The sequence below is a fragment of the Borostomias antarcticus genome, assembly GCF_949987555.1.
Source record: "Borostomias antarcticus genome assembly, chromosome: 21".
In the NCBI taxonomy this organism is placed as follows: domain Eukaryota; kingdom Metazoa; phylum Chordata; class Actinopteri; order Stomiiformes; family Stomiidae; genus Borostomias; species Borostomias antarcticus.
The window spans coordinates 9,068,435-9,095,274 of record NC_140254.1 but is presented as its reverse complement, the minus strand read 5'-3'; the positions used below and the strand labels follow the sequence as shown (position 1 = coordinate 9,095,274).

The following is a 26,840-nucleotide window of genomic DNA, read 5'->3' as shown; positions in this document are numbered from 1 at the left end:
TACCTCTATAATCTATGTGGGTGTACATCCTTATTTGCACTAGTATTCTCGCAGCTGTGCCTGATGATGTACATCTCACTTGCTTAAAATCACACACTTCCCCTCGCCTGGCCTCTATGTCAATATCATGCCAAAACCCTGAAAAAAATGAGTTTGATTTATTTATTTATTTAGTACCACGAGAAACCTTTCCAAGCCTATGATCTTTTTTACACGGACAATACATCTGGCATCAATTTGACTCCATACAACAAGTGTTAGCATGCGAAGCTTGGGTAACATTAGCATTGCATAGCATTTGCATTGTGTAGCAATTTAGCATAGTATACCTTGGAGGTATCTGCCGCAGTGATGACCCAGGTGCAGTTGGCGTTGTTCTCGTACTGGACAGGGTAGTTTGGGGACGTGATGATTCCGTTGGGCCCTCGCAGCTGACCGCCACACATGGGCGCTAGAAAGCAAAGAAGGATAAAGACGGTAAGTCGAGATCTACTCCAACAAAACAATATCCACATCACAACCTGATACTGCGTAGTCATATTGCTACTGTAGCAGGAACTGATCTGGCCATACGAGTCCATAAAATAACTTTCTGGAAGACAAACTGAAGAACAATATGCCAAGTTCTGAGGGTTAAGCTTTGTGTCCAAAAGTCTCACCGGGGGACACGTGAGCCAAGCCCAGCCCATGAAAGCCCAGTTCTCAAATCACCCTTCAAGATACCAAACAAAAAACACAGAACATAATGCAACCCAAACGTACTGGACATCAACCAAGGGTGCTCAGATCACACTGAGATGAAATGTTGGAATGTGGCCATCCATCTCCACACTGCAAACAGTATCTTTTGGAAGCTTGAGGACGGCGAGGAGGATCATGGCCATGTCAGATGGGGTCACTTTAAAAGAGTTGCACTGACACAATCACCACAATCACGAAGCTGCTATAATCAAGTGTAGTAGTAAGTATGCTACAAGGATCAATGTCCTGAAATCATAAACTAAATGGCATCAAAGCAGCAGCGTCTGAAGTCAACTCTAGACAGCTGTCTCCATTAGACAAGAATGTTGATATACTACTGAATACAACACAAATTAATGATTTAAATCTTAGAAATGCATCAGGTTGAATGAAGTCACAGTTGTGGTTAGAGACCGCAAGCACCTTTTGTCCTTTCCAAAATGAACGAGCTAACGGTAATCATTTCTGACTTTTAGAGGACACCGTGCCTTCTCCAGTCTAGTCCGTAGCCTTTGGGCTCTGAGGCGAACTTTAAAGCACCTTGTGGAATTAAATCAGCCCATTTCTAATGAGGGTTTAAAGCAAAATGTCTGGATGTCTGAGGCTACATGGAGAACTTTAAATGGATCTAGGTCCTCGGCACTGATCTTAATGAGTTATGTCTGGGAGACAAGCTCCTAAGGGTACACCTACCCCCTTCAAAAAAAGAACAAAAACACTAACTTTCAAACCAAATGAAAGCCAGCAGCTTCCAACAGGGAAGTTATGGGGAAAAAAAGAAGTCATAATTAATCTCAGTGTGCCTGACAGTGAGGGTGACCTTCATAAAAAAATAATACAGTTTAGGTGTGGAGAAAAGTCCACTTAGTTATTATTATTCTTTAATGAGGGGAGTGTTGGGTTCACTCTGTTCGAATAATGCACCTCTCTTATGGCAGCTAAAAAAAGGTGCTAACTGTACTAATCACACAGCAATGAAATAAAATGATGACTCATACAGATGTAATGGATCATCGCTCCATGTGCAACAAGGGTAGAATACGACAGATGGGGAGATAGTATAAAGTAGCTTTTTTTACAGACAAGACTTTTTAAGACTTGTGAAGTCTGCATTATTGACAGCTCTAGCGAATGTAATGAAGACTAATGTTTAGAGAGATAGAATCGAACCCGTACAGTAACACCATTACACTGACATCATGGACACTAATGATAATTGGTTTGTCCTTATCAAAAAAAGTATCATGCTCTGTCCAATGGCCATCCCGAATTAAAAGTTAAGGATGCAATTATAGTAGTCCAAGAACAAAGAAAGAGTAACACTACTTTTGATGAATTTAGTTTGATGGTTTCAAACTGTCACAATGGTTTAAAATAATAAAGAATCATTCCTAAGCAAGCACTCTCTTTTTTTTTTCTTTTTGTTTCCTGAGATGGCGTTTATTCCGGGTGACAGACAGTTGTTTTGGTGAGAGGAGGTACAATCAGATTACCCCCCAAATCCTTTGGGAGATGGGTGTCCCCCCTCTACTTAGTGGTATAATCTTGTTTAGACTCAATTGGATCACTCTTAGACAGGAGAGCGGGGGAGTCCCCACAAAAGTGGATTTCTCAAAGCACATTAGGGGATGGCCGGCGGCCATGATAAAGAGGATGAAACACCCGGGTGATTGCATTAGACACCAGCGCTGGAGAGTGCGAGTGCACAGGAAACTGATGATAAGCGCAGGCGGCGCTGAAATGGGCACAAAATGGCCGACGTGCATTTCCCAGGTGAGCGCGGGCCCCGTACTGACTGAGCACACTCAACTCTGCGTCTGGACCCCACAGTTAGATGAAAGGTAGAAAACACATCCGTCATGCTGACCTAAACTGGACTTTTCCCCAACGTTCAGCTCTTCTCCTCTTCTCTCTGATCTTTTCCTTGTAAGACCTCTCTTCCTGTCTGTCTGTCTGTCTGTCTGTCTGTCTGTCTGTCTGTCTGTCTGTCTGTCTGTCTGTGTGTCTGTCTGTCTGCCTGTCTGTCTGTCTGTCTGTCTGTCTGCCTGTCTGTCTGTCTGTCTGTCTGTCTGTCTGTCTATCTATCTGTCTGTCTGTCTGTCTGCCTGTCTGTCTGTCTGTCTGTTTGTCGGTCTGTCCGTCTGCATGCCTGTCTGTCTGTCTGTGTCTGTCTGTCTGTCTGTCTGCCTGCCTGCCTGCCTGTCTGCCTGTCTGTCTGTCTGTCTGTCTGTCTGTCTGTCTGTCGGTCGGTCTGTCTGTCTGTCTGTCTGTCTGTCTGTCTGTCTGTCTGTATCCTGCATGCCTGTCTGTCTGTCGGTCTGTCTGTTTGTCGGTCTGTCTGTCAGTCTGTATCCTGCCTGTCTGTCTGTCTGTCTGTCTGTCTGTCTCTATCTCTCTCAATCAGCCACGTCCATCAGAAGCGTCATGCCTATAGAACTTGAGTAGAGGTCTTCTCAGGTCTAAAATGTGTCCCCGAAACCGAGATGGACCCGAGACATTCGTTCCGGGATCCAACTAAATCCGATCATTTATTTGTATACCGGACCCGATTTTGTCCGAGAGCAGGAGTAGGACAGAGACCCGAGACCCGAGTCGGATCGGGTATTTTACAGATCCGACAGGCAGTAGTAGCAAGTAGCATTAATCGCTTAGGCTGTCACGGCTGATTGCTTGCATCACAGTTGGATGGAATTGCGATTTATCCTCTCAATCTCGACAGGATCAATCGCTGTTTTGTCAGGCTGTGATGTGGCAGCATGAAAATGAAACAGCGTAAATAAATAAGGCTACACAAAGCTGCCGCTAGATTTGACCTCTTTATATTAATTTTCTTTCAACTTATTTTTCACAAGGTAGGCTACTGGTGGTGGCTGCCGTGTCTCTGCTCACGTCATGCGTTTCTCTCGGGTATTACGCATAATGACAAACAGACCCGGGACCCGAGGTAATAGAATCGGATCCACCCGAACCCAATTCACCATAATAAAAGCGTGGAAATGTGGACCCGTACGGGTCTCGGGTCCGGTTCGGGTCCTCTCGGATTTACCCGACCCGTGAAGACCTCTGAGGGGGCACGTGCCCCCTCAGATTAAGGGGTGTATTTTTTATAGGGTTTTACATTTCTATTGTTTGTTTACCATTACATTTTACAATGCGGAGCTATGATTATTTTCTCTACTGAGCTGAATGTATTACTTTAATTATGTCATAGACGACCTCGAAAAGCCACCATAACCTCTTTCAAAAAGCCAAACACCCTCTTTCCCGGTTTCCCGGACCTGATGAAGAGGCCCTCCAAATATTAGGCTATTCAGTATATCAGATTCAATATGCTTCATACTTCAGTATACAGTATATCATTCGGACCAATGCCAAGTGAGTAAAATAAAGTAATTTGTTTTCCCTTACTTTTATTTTGAAAGTCCTTGAAAGAACGCTACCGGTATATTTAATTTCACACCGCTTGAGTGGCAACTGGTAGTGTGCTGTGTCCTGATTTTAAACTGCAAAAATGCACAAAAAAACAAAAATATTTTGTGCGGGCGTGCTTCGCTATCTCGTGCCCCCTCGTTTTTTTTGGTTGCATGACGCCCCTGACGTCTGTATATGTCAGTGTGTCTGGGTGGAATATCCTGTATTGAAAAGAAGACTGTGTTATTGTTCCAGAGCCCTTTCTCCCACTCTGAAACCTCGGCTCACCTCTTTAACTTGAACTCTAACTCAAGGACGGCGCTTGCGTCTGACTTTCCTTTCTGTTTCTGTTTCCTTTCTGTTTATGTATTTCATGACAGTGTGATTTATGATCACTCCCCACGGCCGCACCGGGTTACACTGTTTGACTTAATTACTCCACAAATATCTGGAGTTGCACCCCACCCTCCACACCCCACCCCCCAACACACACACAACACTTTGCAATTACAGGGACGTTTGAGACTAATGACCCAACATTTAGTGGTGTTGAATCGATGAAACAAGACAAATAATCAGTCTCCAGGTTGGGGCGATATCGGGGGGGGGGGGTGACTGAAAAAGGCGTTTGCACCCAAACAGCCTAATGAATATGGCCAATCTGTGAATGAGTAATGGTGGAATGCGGTGCCTACACTTCATCAAAGGCTGGACAAGCTCTGGCAGACCCAAAGGCGGTGTGTGTGTGTGTGTGTGTGCACATGCGCAAGTGTGTGTTACCAACTGTCATCTCCATCATCCTTTGTCACAGTCAGCCCCAGCATAATATTGTCCTCTACTCTGCTGTCCGATCCCTTGGTCTGTAGTCCCATGTCTCATATGCTTTCATTACTCACCCCCTAGGAGGACAACAACACATCCACCTCCAACTCAGCCTACCCTAACCCCAACCCCAACCCTAACCCTACCCATACCCATACCCATACCCATACCCATACCCATACCCATACCTATACCCCCTACCCCTACTTTTTACAGTAGGACCAGGTAATTTGTATTTGTATTGTCGCGCGAGTTGTTGACGGGGGGGGGGGGGGACTTGGTTATGATTACTACATAATACTAAATATTCAGCTTAAGTATACTGATAGCCTCACATGTTGTACCAACAACAAATTCTACCGACATTGGTCGTGTGGTGGTCATCATTATGTTAAATCCATGAATTGATTATGTCTAGCGTCTAATAATAATAATAATAATAATAATCTTTATTTATAGAGCACATTTCAGACATAACGTGCCTCTCAGTGTGCTTTACACAACATAGTAAATACTAAATGCATATACGATAGACTTGTTAAGCAGGTGGACAGTCGGCTAATTTAGGCTCAGCCAGGGGCGGACTGGGGAAATAATTCAGGTCCGGCAATGTAGCCCCAGTCAGCCCACTGATCTTGCGACCAGCCGGCAAGTTGTTGAGCGGGGGGGGGGGGGGTGCTCGTGTGATTTGTTGAGCAGGGGGGGCATTTACGGCCACTTACAGCAGGTCGGGCCAGTTAGCGCCGGGAATATCCCCTCTGAATATCTCACTCACTACAACCAGGCCGGCCCACTTGAGGACCGGCCCATCAGGATTCGTCCCGAGCGTCCCGATGGCCAGTCCGCCATTGGGCTCAGCTGTTTGGCGCGGTATGAGACTTACTTTACAACAGAGACAAATAAATGCAAGTTATAGTTTGGCAACTGAGGCTTAGGGGGCAAACAATACACTCATTTGGTTTATGTGTTACCTTAGCTGCTGCAGCGCGCCTCCGTTTGTGTCCGCTTTTCGCGTTTACCGTTGACAAAGGAAGAGAGGGAGGGGAGGGCACGTGTGTGTGTGGGGGGGTGCTGGCAAAATTACAACGCATTTTGGGGCATTATTATTACACGCTTTTAATCGAGAATTGATCGATGTCACCATGAGCCACATACAGTAGGACTACACTGTTAAAGAAAAGAAAAAAAGTAACTTTCAAAAGGGCACTTGCCTTGTCCAGAGGGCAAAGGGCAGGACCACCTCGTGTCTATCTGTGCACGTCCCTGTGTGTGTGTGTGTGTGAGTGTGTGTGTATGAGTGTGTGTGAGTGTGTGTGTGTGTGAGTGTGTGTGAGTGTATATGTGTGTGTGTGTATGTGTGTGTGTTTGTAAGTGTATGAGTGTGTGTGTGTGTGTGAGTGTATGAGTGTGTGAGTGTGTGTGTGTGTGTGTGAGTGAGTGTATGAGTGTGTGTGTGTGTGTGAGTGTATGAGTGTGTGTGTCTGTGTGTGTGTGTGTGTGTGTGTGTGTGTGTATGAGTGTGTGTGTGTGAGTGAGTGTGAGTGTATGAGTGTGTGTGTGTGTGTGTGAGTGTGAGTGTATGAGTGTGTGTGAGTGTGTGTGTAAGTGTATGAGTGTGTGTGTGTGTGTGTGTGTGTGTAAGTGTATGAGTGTGTGTGTGTGTGTGTATGAGTGTGTGTATGTGAGTGTGAGTGTATGAGTGTGTGTGAGTGTGTGTGTGTGTAAGTGTATGAGTGTGTGTGTGTGAGTGTGAGTGTATGAGTGTGTGTGTGTGTAAGTGTATGAGTGTGTGTGTGTGAGTGTATGAGTGTGTGTGTGTGTGTGTGTGTGTGTGTGTGTGTAAGTGTATGAGTGTGTGTGTGTGAGTGTGAGTGTATGAGTGTGTGTGAGTGTGTGTGTGTCCTCACCCCTGCAGATGGGCCGGTCATCACTCCAGCCCACGTAGCTGTCGGTGACCCTCAGGCAGCTGATGCTCTTGGAGCCCTGCAGCTCGTAGCCCTCGTCGCAGGAGAAATGCAGCGTCGCACCCTTCCTGCAGGGGGCGACAGAGAGGCAGAGAGTCACAAACACACACACACACACACACAAACACACACACACACACACACACTCTCTGTAGCAGAACCGGCACGCCCTCTCCTCCCCACGCCTCCCCCTCCGCAACCCCCGGACGACTGGGAGAGGCGGGATAAACGATTCACTCCCAAGTTTCGATTGCCTCCCCCCGCTCTGCTGCAAGCTCCCAGAGAGGTGCATCCTGGGAGATGGATGCTGCCCATTATTCAGAGTTAAGGAGTCCAGCGAGGAGCTGTCCCCCGGCACGGAGTGTTCTGCCCAGGGAGGAACGTCTACCCCGTGTCATTCCGGCACATTCTCTCCGCCACCACGTTCTGCATTCGGCTTGAGGGAGCGGTCTATCACCCGGCGCGATACAGCGGGCGGTCCTACGCAAGGGATTCTGGGTATTATGGTTGAGTCCTGCCGGCTACTGCGCTTGTTTCCAGAGATGGGCTACTGGCTTTTTTTTGTCTCTCCCCGTCCGTCTACGTGGCCCCCTACCCGTCTCCTTTTCTCTCCCTCCATCATCCCTCTCTCCCTTCTTCCATCCCAAAGTTCTTCTGAAGCGTCTGACCCGACGTCCTTCGGTTAATGAGGAGCTGTTAAGAGACGAGGTCTCTGGGCGAGGCGCCGTGGTGTTGGAGAGAGAGAGAGGCGGCGAGGTCGTTTGTTCTAATGAGCGCCGTGACGGAGGGGAGAGAGAGAGAGGAGGAGGAGGGCGGGCCGGCCGACAGGCCACGTCCCCTCTCCCCGCCACTCGGCGCGTTGACGTTAGCGACCCAGAATGAACCGAGCTGCAGCTGTTTTGTTTTTTCTCCCTCTCGCGCTTTTTCGCTCTCTCTCTCTGCCCCCCCCTCTCTCTCCCTCTCACTCTGTCCTCCCCACCCTCTCTCTCTCCCTCTGCCCCCCCCTCTCTCTCTCTCTCTCCCTCTCCCCCCCCTCTCTCTCTCTCGCTGCCCCCCCCCCCCCCCCCCCCCCCTCTCTCTCTCTCTCTCTCCGTCTGTCCCCCGGTTCTCTGGTTCTCTCATCATCCTCCCTCCTATCAGGTTCTCTGGTTCTCTCATCATCCTCCCTCCTGTCAGGATCCCTGGTTCCCTGGTTCTCTGGTTCTCTCATCATCCTCGCCCCTGTCAGGATCCCTGGTTCCCTGGTTCTTTGGTTCTCTCATCATCCTCCCTCCTGTCAGGATCCCTGGTTCTCTGGTTCTCTGGTTCTCTCATCATCCTCCCTCCTATCAGGTTCGCTGGTTCTCTGGTTCTCTCATCATCCTCCCTCCTGTCAGGATCCCTGGTTCCCTGGTTCTCTGGTTCTCTCATCATCCTCGCCCCTGTCAGGATCCCTGGTTCCCTGGTTCTCTGGTTCTCTCATCATCCTCCCTCCTGTCAGGATCCCTGGTTCTCTGGTTCTCTGGTTCTCTCATCATCCTCCCTCCTGTCAGGATCCCTGGTTCTCTGGTTCTCTGGTTCTCTCATCATCCTCGCCCCTGTCAGGATCCCTGGTTCCCTGGTTCTCTGGTTCTCTCATCATCCTCCCTCCTGTCAGGATCCCTGGTTCTCTGGTTCTCTCATCATCCTCTCACCTGAAGTCGGATCCTTTTCTCTTCCCCCGGTCTGGGATCCCCGGGTCCGGACACATGTTGTGGCCCTGTGCCACGCCCATCTGTGACACTGTGACAGAGAGAGAGAGAGAGAGAGAGTGAGGGAGAGAGAGATGGAGAGAGAGAGAGAGATGGAGAGAGAGAGAGAGATGGAGAGAGAGAGAGAGAGAGAGAGAGAGAGAGAGAGAGAGAGAGAGACATTGGGCTTCATTAACCAACAAAGTTAAGCATTTCTTAGGATGCATTTCTTCTTAAACTCCACTTACACCGTCTCCAAGAAGATTCTGTCATTCACCAATGTTCTCACATGAGGGAACTAAGAACAGAATCTACGAACACGGAAGAGCAGTCTTAAGTAGACTACGGACTATTCGTGCGAAAGACATGTTCATTTAAAATGATTTGTGACTGTGTTTACTTCAAATCTTCAGTTGCATAACATTATAGGATTGCAATACTATCATATTTGTATCATCTATCTTGTAATAATGATTTTCATTATCTTACCAAGCGAGAGTGCTGTCTGTCCAATAATGTCCCCGATGCGCCAGGTACAACTGTGTGTGTGCCCTTCTCCGTTAACTGAACGAGCAGGCTAATATCATCCCATGCAATTTACTGACACTGCTAAATATGACAGGTTGAGTCTCTAGATCTTTGTTTGGGCCTGCTGTGTTGACAGCTGTGGAGGCTATTGTATATTGCATTCTATCACTTTGACATTTTGCACTGTTCTGCCTTGCTATGTTTATGCCCCAAGGCAAATTCCTTGTAGGAAGGTAGGAAGCCTACTGGGCTGAATTAAAATCAGATCTTGATTGCCCACGCTGGATTCGACCTGCAGTCCTCTGACTTGCCAACGCACCTGACACAACCCCACCTAAACCATTATGCTATCGAAAAGCTGGCGAGTCAGAGGACAGGTGTGAACTCATCCAGCGGTTCACCTTGTAAATCAGACGGGAGCGTTCTTTAGAAACGTTCTTAGGAAGAAATGTAAGAATGGAACTTAGGAAGATATTGGGGGGGTGGCACATTGATCTTGAAATGCAAGGCAGGTAGGAGATTCAAACGTTATGCCACCAGGTCTGTTCGTGGTCAAACATCAAACCAAGGCCAGTGCGCTTCCTATCAGCATCAGAATCAGTCAGACTTAGTAGCCACATCTACCACCCGTCTCTATCTGCCAATCGCTTTCATCCATGTTCAGCCTCCCGAGAACGCCGACTTAGAACACACCGACCAGGGCAGCGGGGGGGAGATGGGTGGTGGCAGTGGGGGTTTGGGCATCAGCCAACCGAGTTGAGCGGTTTGACGGGCAGGGCGGGGTCAAAGGCCTGACAGGCGGGGCCAAAGTCAGCGTGACATGTGCTGATTGGCCCGGGGCAGCTGATGAATATGCATGAGGGAGGAGGGAGAAAGGGCAGGGGGGCACAGCAACACACGGTAACCACGGCAGCAGGATGGAGAGAGAGCTAGAGGGAGAGAGAGAGAGAGAGACAGATTGAGAGAAAGAGGGAGGGAGAGAGAGAGAGGGAGAGAGGGAGAGAAAGAGGGAGAGTGAGAGAGAGGGAAGGAGAGAGAGAGAGGGGGAGAGTGAGATACAGAGAGAACGAGAAACAGGGAGAGAGAGAGAATGAGTGGATAGCGATGGAGAGAGAGAAGCAAAGTAGAGAGAGAAAGAGAGATGGAGAGAGAGAAGAGAGAAGGGGGTGTGGAGAGAGAGGGGACCAGGAAGAGGGAGCTTACTGGAGAAGCAGAGAGGAAGTCATGATTGAAGTAAAGAGGGGGAGATAGAAAGGGAAGATGGAAGAACAGGTAAAAAGATCCATCCAGCCAGCCCGTTAAGAGGAGAAGAGGAAAGTAAATGGGAAAAGACCAGAGGAAAGGATCATCAGGGCTCACAGGAGCTCTGGTCTGTCTGAGTCAGTCCTAATTACCCTCCTCCTCATCCCCTCCCTCCTCCTTCCATCTCTCAGCTTCTCTCTCTCACACAGAGGAACCTGGACGGATGACATTTCCTTCTGCTGATGTGAAGGTAATGGAAATGGAGAGAGAGAGAGAGAGAGAGAGAGAGAGAGAGAGAGAGAGGGAGAGAGGGAGAGAGAGAGAGAGAGAGAGAGGGAGGGAGGGAGGGAGGGAGAGAGACAGAGGGAGAGAGGGAGAGAGAGAGAGAGAGAGAGAGAGAGAGAGGGAGAGAGATAGAGAGTGGGGGAGAGAGAGGGGGTGAGAGAGAGAGATGCACTCCTCCTCTCCCGTTGCAGAGTAAAGGGCAGGCAATGCGATGACCTCTGACCTCCCCTCACTATCTCTACAGTACATAATATGATAATGATAATAATCTTATTTAACAACATGGGGGCAAGAGTGCGTCTCTCCATGGTCTCTCCCCCCCCCCCCCCCCCCATCCGGCCTCAAGGCTGCCCTTTACCACCCACCCATAACAAGGCACAGCGCCACGTTCTGCCTGACTTTGCCCCAAAACAGAGGTGGAAGAGAGCATCGTTTCTGGCTAATGTGTGTGTGTGTGTGTGTGTGTGTATGTGTGTAGGTGTGTGTGAGTGAGTGAGTGAGTGAGTGAGTGTGTGCGCTCGCGTGTGTGTGCATTTGTGTGTGTGTGTGTGCGTGCATGTGTGTGTGTTTGTGTGTGTAGGTGTGAGTGTGTGTGTGTAGGTGTGTGTGAGTGAGTGAGCATGTGTGCATGTGAGTGTGTGTGTTTGTGTGTTTGTGTGCGTGCATGCGCTCGCATATCCCACTCGCTGAGTCGACTGCACATGTACTGTTAAGACCAAGAGGGCGTCCTTGTGGATCGACAGTGGGGAACGTTTGGACCAAGAGGGCGTCCTTGTGGATCGACTGTGGGGGACGTTTGGACCAAGAGGGCGTCCTTGTGGATCGACTGTGGGGGACGTTTGGGGTCACGGGTCTACAGCAGCGCCACTTAAAGTAGCTGTGAGAGTTCCGAACCACCTCTGCTACAATCATCAGTTCAGGAGCTTTCCAGAAACAGTCTAAGGAGAGGAACTAAGGATCCATCCATAGAGACACGGTGAGACTCAACTCGTGGTCAACACCTGCTCGTTGGTGAACACTGTACCAGACCTGCTCTACGATCACAGGGGTGTCCCAGCTCAGTCTCCTGGCCGACCCGTCCTTCCCCCGGTCACAGGAGGTCCCTCTCCTGCCCTCTGGGCGGGGGGACCGAGGCTCCAGGCTCAGGAACTCCACAGCCCAATGCTCCTTTATACCCAAGGTAATCAGCCATTAACCCCTAATTGTATCTATCTATACTATACTATCACTTCCACGTTTGTTTTACTCATGGCCTTTGTTAACATGCTTAGTTATATGTGTGTAGTATGATATGTTTTTTGTGTGGGTTTGTAGTGTTTATGTTTTGAAGCTGCACCTGCATCACCCAGGGACTCCGGGGACAATCACGTTGTATTGAATGTATTGTAATCTGTTTGTATGTATTGTCTGTTTTTATTTTATTTTATTTTTATATACTGTGAAGCACTTTAGTGCAACTTTCGTTGATGTGCTATATAAACAATGTTGACCTTGACCTTGACCTTGAAGGGAATGGAACGGAAGTGAACTGGACTCACAGACTGATATCTTGTGGTGGTTGTCTTTGCTCGGGAGCATCTTGACCCCTCGGGACTTCAGCTCCGTCATCTTCTTCACTGTAAGAAGACAAAACAAGGACAAAAAGGAGCAGGTTAGAAATAACAGACATTTTTTTAGGCAGGGCCCAATGACCAGCATACAGTAGGTGGACTTTATGTTGTGGGTTATCCAGTGTGTATCAGTGCTGGCTGGTGACGTGGACGGAGAAAAGGCTGTAGGCAAACATTAGAAACTTTTATTTTGAAAAGTGCAACACCATGACCTGCTGCTGTTCACTTCCCTTCAGTCAGAGCTGGCTACACAAATCACTGGAATTTGAATGAGGACAGTTTGAATGAGGTAATTAGTCTCTCAGCCATGCGGGTAAAATAGCCAACTTCATTGTACATAGTAGTCGCACTGAAATGAAAAAAGCATTCTGTCCCATTTTGGTTCACACGATTGGTCATAGTGTTCACCTATTCAACGATGTATGCCAAAAAAATAACAAAATTTTACTTTTGTTACTTATATCAAAGTATATCATTTCTTACTTCCTGGAAAACGGTAGGTCACGTGCAATGACGACAACAGGTACCTTAGATTTTAGGCCAATAATCTCATGACATCCAGAGTTTTAGTCTACTACATAGGCTAAGACCAAGCTGGCTGGCTAGCAAAGACAGCTAATTATAGCTATGAAAAGGACGTGTTTCTATCTATTCAGCTCTGTGAGCTCTGTGGTAGGGACCCATCTCTGACTTCCAACCAGTGGCGGCTGGTGACTCATAAAACTGAGGAGTACAGGAGTAGGGATGGAGGGTATCGTTAGGATTTTATCGATACCGATACTGCTAAGTACTGATACTTAACAATACTCTTATCAATACTACACTACACTGCCTGGGTCGATGTTTCTGTCTCTGTTGGCCTTCATTTACATAGTGGACTGTCACTGTAATATAGTGATCCTGTGTGATCCTATAGTGATCCTGTGTGATACTTGTCCAGCCATTGCTGGTTATGGCTACTTTAACACATTGGCAAGCTCAGCTATGATGATCCCATGCAGCTATGATGATCCCATGCAGGGACATCAGGTTGAGACAGGCAGACAAAGAGAGAGAGAAAGAGGAGCAGGCCAACAGGTAAGAGAGATTGATAAGTATTAACCTATATTGGTCTTAATAAGCTTGATATACATCTGAGCTTTCACAGACATTGTGGTACTGTATTGCTTGCTTGTAGTACCGTAGTGTCGTCTCTTGGCTTAGAGTGGGACTTTTTTCACTTTAGGGGGTTCAGAGCATGTGTGACTGAAGCAGAAACAGGGACAGAGTTGAAGCCATTTTCTTGAATATGAGAAAGGAGAAGTGGGCTGTATATAACCCCGAGATTGACTGATCATGTCATTGTGTGACTGACTGAGAATACTGACTGTTCCTGCTAATAGAACCTCAGGATAATAGCAAAGTACAAAAAGTGCAGAGAACAATGGTAAAGTTACTAAAAAAATCATCCTTTCTGTGGCAAATGTCTCCCCCTCAATGTCAAACTTGCTCCTTTGCCCTTGAAGCTAATCTTATACCCACAGTGCTAGCACTATATTAGTTCTCTAGAGCAATGGTTCTCAACCTTTTTGGAGTTCTGGACCCCTAGCATATTTCGACAATCCTCAAGGATCCCACAACTATATGTAAATTAACTTTGTAATTACAGATCATTGACATGTAATCTAAAATTTGAAATGTTTAATACATTTATTCGGAATAGGCGGTATAGCACCCATAGCTGTATTGGCTATTGCATTTATTCTTTGGTGTAATATTGTAGCCTAAGTCGACTGAGAGATGAGCCATCTATAATACGACTAAGATATGCACGTTCTAGCCTCAGTCTATAATACGACTAAGATATGCACGTTGGTCTCACTGCATAGTGCATTTTCCCATGGCCAAGTAGTGTTGTCTGAATCTAAAGTGACTGTGTTCCTCACTAGCTCTACTATGATCATAATACCCTTGTGATTAAGACTATACCTTTTTAAAAGCTCTGTATCATTTAATGTCTCCAACATATTGATGCGATTACAAAGCGGATTGCCCGGAGCAGGCCTGTTGGATCGCTTCTGACAAGGTCTCAGCGACTTAGAAGTCCTTCTGACTGCCTCTAGCTTCTCCCGGACTTAGGAGCTGTTTTTAGCTCTCAAACCCTTTGTGAAATACTCTAATTCCAACAATTTAGAAGTCCTAAAATTATGAGTGACACACCCATTATTTTTAGGAGTTGCTCCCAAATCGTCAGGTTAGGACCAACTTTTATCATTAAAATGTTTTGTGAATACCAGCCCTGGTTGAGAAACACTGCTCTAAAATATCAAAACAGAGTGGAATTGTGAACTCACTGCATGAGGTCCCTAGCCTCATGAGACCATCCTGATCTCACATGCCTTCCCAGAGGGTTGTGTTGTTGTGCTTTTTTCCACGATGCTCCCTATACTTCGAATACCTCACAACCAACTCTAAAGCTTGAGGTCCTTCCTCCAGTCTCAGAGTTTAAATCCATGGCTCTTGACCTTTGTACTTTTACCTGCAATAATTAAACTGCGTTTAATTATTATTACTGTATATTGCATTTGCTCAGTTGATATTTGTGTATCTGTGTGAACTCGTCATCACTGTAAATGAGGGAAACCTCAGTGCTTCACGAGTATAAAGGTTTGAAATGAAATGGAAATAGTGAAATGAGCCATCTGGCGTGTCAGGTTACCGTGTCAGGTGGAGTCCCCCACTTTGAGCAAGATGATGCCCGTGGAACAGAAAAAATACATCTAAGATAATTGTATCCCCAAGTTGCTAGCACTACGTTAATTCTCAGAGGAACCAGAGTGAGTTATTGGGCACTTACTGCCTGAGTTGACCACTCTTCCACTGCTTACCTGACAGAAAGAGATGAACGATTGTTGGAGGAAAACATGTTTAGAGCGCATTTGTTTTTATAGTGCATGTCAATGTAAAACTGAAACCCACCCAAGTTTGAATGGATGTTTATGTTGGAGAGGATGACTGAACATATCTGTCCTCCATGCAGTACCCTGATCTGCCACTACAAACCTAGGATTATTCTGCTCTCCAGAATAGGGGGCGATGTTGCCACCAATAGACCTTCTGTGCCATGGTCCTTTGGACGAGAGGGCTAATGATGATGTATAAGTTATGGCAAAACTGGTGGTGATTTATAGGTAAAATGAACCAGCAGACAAACCTCATTTTTAAAGTCCCACAGAAATGAAAAAAGCATTCTCTCCCATGTTGGTTCACATAATTGGTCATAGTGTTCACCTATTCAACGATGTATGCCAAATACATTTCAAAATTCTACTTTTGTTGTAATCTTATATCAAAGTATATAATTTCTTACTTCCTGGCAAACAGTAAGTCACATGCAATTACGACACCAGGTACCTTAGATTTTAGGCCAATAATCTCACGACATCCACCCTGTCAATCAAAACGTCAACTACTCTGCAGTGTATAAATGTATGTATAACCCGCCCATTTGTCAACGTTCCAATCAAATTCCTCTAAATGTTATGTCCTGCCCCTATAGCCTGTTTGCGTAGGAAATACGTCAAACTACGGAAATTTCCTAATCACTTTCCTAATCAGAGGAGCCTTCTCTGGTGTGTTCGTTTCCACAAAGGTCTTTAACAGAGGTGTGTTGCAGGTGTGTGAAGGCCTTTATTTTCTTGGCTAGTCTCAAGCTCCGTGGTTTTATTTTCATTACCTCTGCCCCAGCGACAGCGCAGGGCGAAAGGTAATGTTTTCGGTGGCGTGTGTTAGTTGATTATGCAAAAAAAAAAAAAACAGACCAATGAAACTCGGTGGAAGGGTGTAGCATGGGACAACTTAGAACCCATCAAACTTTGGAGCGGATACGAATCATGGGGCGGGTCCACGAGCCATTTCTTGGTTGGTTTGTTTGTTAGCAAAATTACATAAAAACTACCATACCAATGTTTATGCAGCTCGGTGGAGGGATAAAGCATGGGCCAGCCTTTTTGTTATGGTTCGGGCCGGGTCCGGCCCAGTTCGCCCCCTGCTCTCAGTCTGGACCCTCGCCCCTGCCCCGGACCTCTGGTTCGTTCTGCTCACCCCCCGCTCCCGGTCCAGACCCTCGCCTCTGCCCCAGACCCCTGGTATGCCCTGCTCACACCCTGCTCCCGGCCTGGATCCCGACCTTGAGCCCCTGTGCCCCCTGGACCCTCCTGGACCCTGAGCACCTCCCCTCCTAGTGACTGTTCCTACACCTCCCCCAGAGACTTTTGCACTTTGTTCACGTTGTCACCTGGTTTTGTTCTGACTCCATGTGTTTCGTCTTGCGTTCATTGTCTTGTCTTCTGTTCGTTGTCTTGTCTTCTATTTTTGTTTGGGTCCTCCCTGCCCCAGCTCTAGCCACCAGTTCCCCACTAGTCTCACTCCATTCCCTGTCCCTAGTTCTCTGGTCCCCTCTAGCTCCTCCTTCTGGTTTCCCCTAGTTTCCTGTCCAGTCCCATTTCCAGTCCCAGCCTTGTTCCCTGGTCCCTTCCCTCGTGTCCTAGTTCCTCTGTCCTTGTGTTAGTGTGTTGTTGGAATCCCTCCTTGTCTTTGTCTGGGTGATTGTCTGCACTTGTGGCTCGTCAAGTCTTGTTGCGCAGCTGTACGTTGTTCCTTGATTGTTCTCCCTGAACATATATTCCCTCCTGTTTCCTTTGTCCTCTGTCGATTCATAGGCCCAATCTCAAACCACCCCCTAAGCCCTCGCCCTATCCACTCCCCCTCCGTTTGTGCGTTCACGCCGAGCTTCGCCATGTTAAGGGCCGTCCCAAACCAATTAGCGCGGAGTGCGCTTGGAGTGCGAGTGGGCTCTCAACCCCTTAAATAGCAAGCCTGCATCAGTGCAAGCTCCCAATAGCTGAAGCAGGAAGTGCACGTGCCAAAGTGATGCCGCAGGAAACTGCATATAAAGTTCCGTCTTCCTACACTGTCAATTATTTTAGATTATTTTAAAGCACTCAAACATTTGTTTTTCTCACACTAATTTCACTGCTTAAAAAAAATCGCAGAATGTGGTGTCAAGATACAACCAAAAATAGGAGAACATCACTTTATCCCTATATCACTTGACTTGTAGCAAACTCTTAAAAGCCTGTATTCATAGCCGACATAAAATAAATCTAAATAGGCCTAGGGCTACGTCAGATGTACATCATATATTCCATTATTTACAGGGACAATGGAACAGACAAAGCAGCTGATTAGGCTGCGATATGCAAATGCCTCTTCACAAAAGAAGGAATGCTGCCAAAGAGGCATGGGAGTAATTTATTAAGTAAATTAGTTCCTGTTTATACTTTTGCCCTTTTTTTGCGAATAAACCCCCTTTTGATCCAGTGCTGCCTGCCGTCGGCATTTTGGGTCCAGCCTCCACCACCCAACCCTAACACTTTCACCTCCACTCAGTTCTGACACCAGGTTTACGCTACAGCTACCTGACTGATTTTCATGAAAGTCGGTGGAGAGGTATAGCATGGGTCAACTAACAACAAATTAACTTCTCGAGCAGATCCGAATCCCAGGGCGCCTCCACGAGCCGCCCAAACACGGCCAGGACGGCCATTCACCTCCATTCAACTACCAGACCGCTTTTCATGAAACTTGGTGGAGGGGTGTAGCATGGGCCAATTCAGAACCCATTCTATCTTGGAGCGGTCCGAATCCCAGGGTGGGCCTATGAGCTACCCAAACATCACTTTCATTACATTTTTGGGACTTTGGCTCCGGAGTGAAAAATTCCCCCCATTCATTGTCAATGGGCGGAATTGAAATGGCCATATCTTGATATGGGTAGGTCACAGAGAGGGTTTGGACTGGCATAAAGATCTCGACCAAACGAATGCAGCAATACCAAACGTCCTGCTCACAAGCACGTGGACGCGCACAGAGGCATGACATGCATTTATGGGCGGAGGTCTGTGCTCTCTGAGCACCATTTCTAGTTTTCATTTCAGTTTGCGGTAGAACCTCTACTACAAAGGAGCTGCCCAGAGCGCTGCTAAAGCAATTAGTGTAGGTCACGGTGAGTAAGCAAAATACCAGGTGACATCCAGACTAAAGTTGCTAAAACAAAGTTAAAAAAATAAAATAAAAAAATAAGTCAAAGTGACTAACATTCTGTGAACCAAAATGTGGAGATCAAAATAATATGTTGGAATTGGTGGTTGATGGCAGAAGGGTCATATGGCCTTCACTAATAGAGTAATGAGTGCTCTCTCTCTTTCTCTCTCTCTGTCTCTCTCTCTCTCTCTCCCTCTCTCTCCCCCTCTCTCTACCCCTCTCTCTCTTTCTCTCTCCCCTCTCTCTCTCTCTCTCCCCCTCTCTCTACCCCTCTCTCCCTCTCTCTCTCCCCCTCTCTCCCCCTGTCCGGTTTCAGTAACTTCAAGGTCTTATCAGTTTTCAGAACCTAATAAAACAGACAAAAACCAATGTGCCCTTTGAGAGAATGACAATGATGTCACTGTGACAGAGAGAGAGAGAGAGAGAGAGAGAGGGGCGGGATAAATAACACGAGTGAAAGCATCAGCATGCAGAGAGGAGTGGACCTCCTGGGAACACTGTCTTTTATCTTAGTCTACAAGAAAATACTGCTTTAGCTTGTCTTCACCTCCGAGAGATCCCTTTGTTGTGGGGAATAGTCTGCTATTTGTGACACGAGGTGTTATTCAGTTTGAGGTGTATTTTCGAAGAGGCAGGGCGTGTGAAGAGATAGTTTGTGTGAAGAGCTAGTTTGTGTGAAGAGCTAGTTTGTGTGAAGAGATAGTTTGTGTGAAGAGATGCTTTGTGTAAAGAGGTAGTTTGTGTGAAGAGATAGTTTGTGTGAAGAGATAGTTTGTGTGAAGAGCTAGTTTGTGTGAAGAGCTAGTTTGTGTGAAGAAATAGTTTGTGTGAAGAGATGGTTTGTGTGAAGAGATAGTTTGTGTGAAGAGATAGTTTGTGTGAAGAGCTAGTTTGTGTGAAGAGCTAGTTTGTGTGAAGAAATAGTTTGTGTGAAGAGATGGTTTGTGTGTAGAGGTAGTTTGTGTGAAGAGCTAGTTTGTGTGAAGAGATGGTTTGTGTGAAGAGATAGTTTGTGTGAAGAGATGGTTTGTGTGTAGAGGTAGTTTGTGTGAAGAGCTAGTTTGTGTGAAGAGCTAGTTTGTGTGAAGAGGTAGTTTGTGTGAAGAACTAGTTTGTGTGAAGAGATAGTTTGTGTGAAGAGATGGTTTGTGTGAAGAGATAGTTTGTGTGAAGAGATGGTTTGTGTGAAGAGCTAGTTTGTGTGAAGAGGTAGTTTGTGTGAAGAGATGGTTTGTGTGAAGAGCTAGTTTGTGTGCGCTGGGAGAGGTGGGTGACAGTGACCTGGCAGAATACAGGAAGGAGAACGACAAATGATCCAGGGTGAAGGGAGGGAGTGGGAGAATGAAAGCAGCCGTGTCATGTTGACACACACACACCCACATACACACACCCCCCCCCCCCACACACACACACACCAAAAGTAATAAACTTGTCAACAATGTTTTTTTGCTCCTTTCAACATGAAACGTTACTTTTTTCTGCTCCCATCCAGGTTGTAATTGAAAAGACAATGGTGTCTGTGAGTCTGGATTCTCTGCTACTGTACAGCGCGTGTCATAATAACAGTCTTAAAAGCAGAATGGAGGAAAGAATACCGCACGCTTATGCTGTGATTGACATGCTCTGTGAAAAATATCACAATGAGACCCCCAGAGTTTGAAAAGATTGCAATATGCATCTAAAAGAACAATAGAAAGTAGAACAGAGTGGAGAGAGAGAGAGAGAGAGAGAGAGAGAGAGAGAATGAAGTGAGTTAAATAATGCCAGAGCGTGAGGCTGAGATGCTTGTTAAAACCGGAATCACGTTTCTTCTAAATGAGCCGCTCCAGGTGGATTGTGGGCAATGTTGTGTGCGCTGAGCAGGAGGAGGAAGTCAATGGTTAATCTAATTAACGTATTAGCCGTCCTCCGCCTTCTTCTCCCTCATCTGCTAAATGTATTATTTATTTATCAGACATAAGACCTGTAATCCTCTCTCCCTCCCTGCCTTCCTTGCTGTCTTCCTCCCCTTCTCTTTTTTTTTTTTTTATCTCTCTCTCGCCATTCTCTCTCTCTATCTCTCTCCCCTTCTCCCCCCTTCACCCCTCCCCACCCCCCTCTCCCTCCCTGAGCGGATGAATAGAGATGAAATTCCCGGAGATTGGAGGAGAGGGGGGGGGGGGGGGGATTTTGGCGGACGCTCCGCATAATCCCTTTTCTATGCTCATCCCTTTGCAGCCGTGACCTTTGAACCCCGGAGAGTGATGAGACTGGCGATGGCCACAGTGGGGAAGAAAGAGAGGGGATTGTGTGTGTGTGTGTGCGCGTGCACACGTGTGTGTGTGTGTGTGTGTGTGTGTGTGTGTGTGTGTTGGAGTGAGGTGAGGTGAGTGTGTGATGGGCGTCTTTTGCAGAGTTAATTGAAGTGCACATAAGACTAATGATATTACACAGTCTTATCATTCTGAAGTGCTGGCTGTGGTGTGACGCTATCACCGGTTCACATGAGGACACATTTCCCTGCGTCTCCCAACCAGATATGTTCACAGCATGAACAGAACGATGGAGGGAGAGAGAAATGGATGAATGAATTGAATGGGTGGATGAATGGATGGACGGACCTACTGATGGACAGATGAATGGATGGATGGATTCTTCCGTTTCTGATTACATCTCAAATACAGTATTTCACAATATTGACTCTGGAGTCAAAATGTTCCATTGTGTTCCTCCCTACGCATCGGTTTGGACTAAACCTGCACGACACCAGGCAGTCCAGTCCAGTGGAGCTGACATCACCAGCTGATCTGAGAGCTGTGAGAGGCAGTCCAGTCCAGTAGAGCTGACATCACCAGCTGATCTGGGAGCTGTGAGAGGCAGTCATGCCTCTTGGGTGAGCGTAGATGCCGGAGCTGTCAGGCCGATCCAAACGGCACGCTGCACTGAATATCTTTACCTCACTAAAACCCATGCATTCGGGCCAGTGGCCTTGGTCAGTGTGTGTGTGTGTGTGTGTGAGCAGCGGTCTCACCTTGGTACTGGACGCAGAAGCCCCTCAGCTTGTGGTTGGTGTGTGTCTGTGTGTGTGTGTGTGTGTGTGTGTGTGTGTGTGTGTGTGTATGTCTGTGTGTGTGTGTGTGTGTGTGTTTGTGAGCAGTGGTCTCACCTTGGTACTGGGTGCTGAAGCCCCTCAGCTTGTGGTTGGTGTGTGTCTGTGTGTGTGTGTGTGTGTGTGTGTGTCTGTGTGTGTGTGTGTGTGTGTGTGTGTGTGAGCAGTGGTCTCACCTTGGTACTGGGCGCTGAAGCCCCTCAGCTTGTGGTTGGTGTGTGTCTGTGTGTGTCTGTGTGTGTGTGTGTGTGTGTGTGTGTGTGTGTGTGTGTGTGTGTGTGTGTGTGTGAGCAGTGGTCTCACCTTGGTACTGGGCGCTGAAGCCCCTCAGCTTGTGGTTGCCATCGGAGGTGAAGTGCAGCCTCAGCCAGTTCTTACTGCTGATGATGGGAGACGGCAGGTTATGACCAGTGAACCTGAGAGAGAGAGAGAGAGAGAGAGGGGGGGGGGGGGGAGGACAACAGAGAGAAGAGAGAGAAAGGAGAAGAGAGGAGAGAAGAGAAGAGAGGAGAGGAGAAAATAGGAGAGAGGAGAAGAGAGAGAAGAGAGAAAAGAGAAAAGAAAAGAAGAGAGGATTTAGTTAGCCTGCAATGTTACAGAATGCATTAAAAGTAAAGCCATCATTGGAATGAACACACACACACACCCCATCATAGATAATTGACTGAACAGACAGCTGGGAAATGTTTAGCATAATCTGAAATCCTCATTGTGACAGAATGCAGACATATAACAAGGCACCTCTGCAGAACAACAAGAGTCAGAGGAGAGGGAGGTGTGGGTGAAATGGCCAAGGAAACGTTCCCTCATCCCGACCCAAACCAAGGGGATCCATCTCCCCTGGGTCCCGACTCTATTGACCCAGCGCACACAATGGATCTGGCGGGGGAGATTTTCGGTCTAAAATGACTGAGAAACAGTTTTCTAGATGCAAATTGTATCCTTGATACTTTTCAGCCTGGTTTTCGCCCTCATCATAGCATGGACACAACAGTGGTCAAGGTTCTGCTTCAGGACCTACCTAATTGGCCGATAGTTTTTTGTTGCCCTTGGTGATCACAGCTCGAAAAACACTTCAATGACATGTGGGGTCCCACAAAGATCCATTCTAGGGCCCTTACTTTTCAGTCTGTATATTCTACCCCTATGTGACGTCATTAGGAGGCACAATATAGCTACCATAGCTACACAGACGACACCCAACTCTATATTTCTGTGACACCCGATGACTACAGCTCAGTTGACCACCTGGTAGAATGCATTGCTGATATAATGTATGGATGTCAGTTACCAGGACAAAACAGACGTGTTGATCATTGGTGATAAAGTTGAAAGGGAGAGACTGGGCACTTAACACTGACACTGAACACCAAATGCCAAGTCAGAAACCTAGGTGTCAGGTTTGATTCTTATCTGAATTTTGAGGCCAATGTTAAGAATGTGATAAGGACTTATTTTTATCACCTGAGAAACATTGCTGAAATGAAACCTTTTCTCTCACAGGCCGGCACTGAAAGACTAGAGCATGATTTTATCAGGAGCAGGTGAGATTACTGTAACACTCTCCTATCTGATCTACCAAAGAAAGCTATATGTCAACTTCAAATGATACAAAATGCTGCAGCACATGTCCTCACTAAGACCAGAAGGAGCGCACACATCACACCAGTCTTACAATCACTACACTGGTCCAGTCTTACAATCACTACACTGGTCCAGTCTTACAATCACTACACTGGTCCAGTCTTACAATCACTACACTGGTTAGCGGTCAGTTTTAAAATAGATATTTTATTAGTTTACAACGCACTCCTTAGTCATGCACCTGAATACATGTCAGGCATGCTTTTACGATATACGATATACACCAAGCAAGTCCCTCAGGTCCTCTGTCACTGGGCGTTCCATGGTTCCAAGAGCCGGGACCAAGAGCCACAGGGAGGAGCCTTCAGTTGTTACGCCCCCAGCCTCTGGAAAACCCTTCCAGAAGACATACCTTTTTAATCTCGCTTCCATCATGTACTGTAGCCTTGCCTGCATTATAATTTTATTACATTTGTATTATTTCTAATAATAATAATAATAATATAATATATTATTTATTTTACTATATATATATATATGGTATTCAATTTTTTTAAACAATTTTAGTCATTATTTTTTCAATATATGGTATATGGTAAAAAAAAGAATAAACATTTATTTTCATCAGATTTAATTATAATGCAGGCAAAGCAAAATATGGGATATATATATTGAGGGATATTTCATAATTTATATATATATATATATATATTTATACCATGTTTTATCATATATTATGCGGCCTGTTTTATTGTCCTATTTTTTATTCCATTAACTAATAAACTATGTTTTTATTTATCTTTTCTTATTCTGTAAAGCACCATGTGCTACATTTGCTTGTATGAACATGTGCTATGAATAAAAGTGACTTTGACGTTGGTCTCCACCGCTAACGATCCTCTGAAAAGGATCTGAATCCCCAAACTGATCTGAAACAAACAATATTCAACATTCAAGGCGAGTTGGGAGGACTCAGTGAGCTCATCATGGATACAGGGAAGATAGCAGTACAGAAAAGAGAAAATACCTTAATAGGTTTGACCAGAGCAACCTGAGCTGCACACATACACACACACACAAACGCACACACACACAAACGCAGGCACACACATACACACACACACAAACGCACACACACACAAACGCAGGCACACACATGCACACACACACACACACTCCTTTTGGCTTCCGATTTGTATGCTAATTTCTGGCATTGCTTAGCAGGCACTTCCTGAGCTGTTAAAACGAAAGTTAACGGGGACACCTCATCCTCCTCTCACAGACACAGACACACACACGCACACACACACACGCACGCACACACACACGCACACCAGAATCTCCCACCTGTAAATGAGATTTGCCGACTGTGTCCGGCCTGCCCCTACCAATATAGTGCATTATGGGAATCCAGCACCCAGCAGTCATTAAACCATGGGAACAGAGAAAAGCAGAGAATTGCAGAAAGGTGTGAAACAAAACGAGTGAACCTTAAGATGACAAATGCATCAAATATCAGGTAATTTAGTTTTCCATCCCGTTCCCATTCCCAGGGGGGGGGTACGGGCGTAGCTGTGTCCAGTACCTGGGGGCCCAGTGTGTGTGTTGGTGGGGACAGGCGGCATGAGCTGGGGCCAAAGCCAAAGCCTTGACAGTTTTAAACTGAGTCCTACTAGCCCTAACTTGTGCCTTACAGTACCTGAATTGATCTCTTACGAGAGATAGAGAGAGAGAGAGAGAGAGCGAGAGAGAGAGAGAGAGAGAGAGAGAGAGAGAGAGAGAAGGCCATTAAAATGTCACTGATGCGGCTCATCCAACTACCTACAGTATTCTAATAGACAGATGAGATATTGGAAAAGAGAGAGAAGGAGCACGAGCAGAAGTGTCATGCCTATAGAACTTGAGGTTATTTTTTTACATTTCTGTTATTGTTTGTTTACCATTACATTTTACAATGCGGAGCTATGATTATTTTCTCTACTGAGCTGAATGTATTATTTTAATTCTGTCATAGACCACCTCGAAAAGCCACCATAACCTCTTTCAAAAAGCCAAACACCCTCTTTCCCGGTGGATTTGGTTTCTTCCAAATTAACACTGGACCAAGAAGCCCCCCCCCCCCCCCCCCCCTAGCCTCGTCTCAGATAAACACGTTTTCATGGTCTGCTTGCATACATTTAGATTAAGGTTGTCCTTAACTGATGAACAGGTCCTCCACATATTAGGCTATTCAGTATATCAGATTCAATATACTTCATACTTCAGTATACAGTATATCATTCGGACCAATGCCAAGTGAATAAAAAAAAGTAGATTTGTTTTCCCTTAATTTTATTTTGAAAGTCCTTGAAAGAACACTACTGGTAAGTTTAATTTCACACCGCTTGAGTGACAACTGGTAGTGTGCTGTGTCCTGATTTTAAACTGCAGAAATGCACAAAAAAACGCTCCACACACTAATAACAACTAAGTGTTTTGGATAAATGCACTACATTATACTGTATAGGTGCATTTACCATTTACTGGATGAGGGATATTTCAATATCCAGTGCTACTGGATGACAAATCAACAACATTTGTCTGGATGGAAGACCTGGGTTCAAATGCTATTTGAAATAATTTAAATGACTGTTCTTCCCCGTGCTCGATTGCTCTTGTCTAAAACAACTAAAGGGATGTACCTAAGATACAAAGCCCAAACACCTGGCACTCAAAGCAGACCCAGGCAAACTATACATAACTGGAAGGATTTCAGATTGTATTTGTACCCTGGTCTGCTAGATAGCAGTTGAATCAAGTACAGAACCCAGGTAGGAATGTTGATAAGATCAACATCGCCCCTTTCAAAAACACAGTACCTGACTGTCAGATTAACGCAGTAACTCCATCTGACACGGTAGCAAAAACGACGTCGCCCATCTCCCATCCCCCAAAGTTCAAAAGCTCAACTTTAGCTCTGAAACAACGGGAGCTAGGGTAGGACGACACTCATGATGAAGTCAGTGCATAATAGCACATCCTTCATCCCTACTTCATCCCTAGGCCAGCGTAGCGTAACGGATGAGCAGAGCAGGGGCGCACCGACTAAGATGAATGTCCCTCACCAGATCAATCACATTCACCTCTCTGCCTTTACGGGAATTACTTCTCCTCCTTCTCTTTTTTTTCTCTCCATGTGAACAGTCATTATTTATGTATTTATTTATTTATTTTATTTTTTATCTGATTGGATTATGACCCCTCCCCCATCTCCCCGGTTGGCTGGAATAATGGAAGTGGTGTGAGGATGTGACACCTTGTCATATGATGTTAGCCTTGATTTACAATACGGTGACCGCAGGACAGTTTAAATGTGTGTGTGTGTGTGTGTGTGTGTGTTTGTGTGTGTATGTGTCTTGAGGGATGTTTTTATGATTTGAGAGAGAGATGTAAGCGCATTGTGTTGCCTCTGTGTATGAAATGTGCTATACAAATAAAGTTTGATTTGATTTGTGTGTATGTGTGTTGTGGGTGGGTGGGGGGCTCTCTGAGAACGGCATGTTGAGGCTCCCTTTAGAACAGGTCCACCATGGTGGAGAAGTTGAGTCATGAGTTGAGTCTTGGTCAGTTTGCCCAGAGCTTTTATATTACAGCAGCTGGTATTTTTTGTCCCCAAGTAGGCAAGGTAATTTTTCAGTTTTGTACATATTATGAAAGTGCAGATTGCAAGCTTTCAAATGATGTGCCATGACTTGACACACCTAAAATGAATAAGCAGGAAAAAAAATCCTTA

General features: G+C 46.1%; 1 protein-coding gene across 1 annotated transcript in view; it reads right to left on the bottom strand.

Moving 5' to 3' along the window:
* The window catches only part of csmd2 (CUB and Sushi multiple domains 2), a gene marked incomplete at both ends in the record, with an annotated part of 339,405 nt that overhangs the window by 168,153 nt on the left and 144,412 nt on the right, over positions 1 to 26,840 (bottom strand). The window contains 5 exon segments of the mRNA XM_084454911.1: positions 330 to 451; positions 6,882 to 7,006; positions 8,612 to 8,699; positions 12,241 to 12,318; positions 21,788 to 21,900. Coding sequence (XP_084311037.1) covers positions 330 to 451; positions 6,882 to 7,006; positions 8,612 to 8,699; positions 12,241 to 12,318; positions 21,788 to 21,900 — 526 coding nt within the window.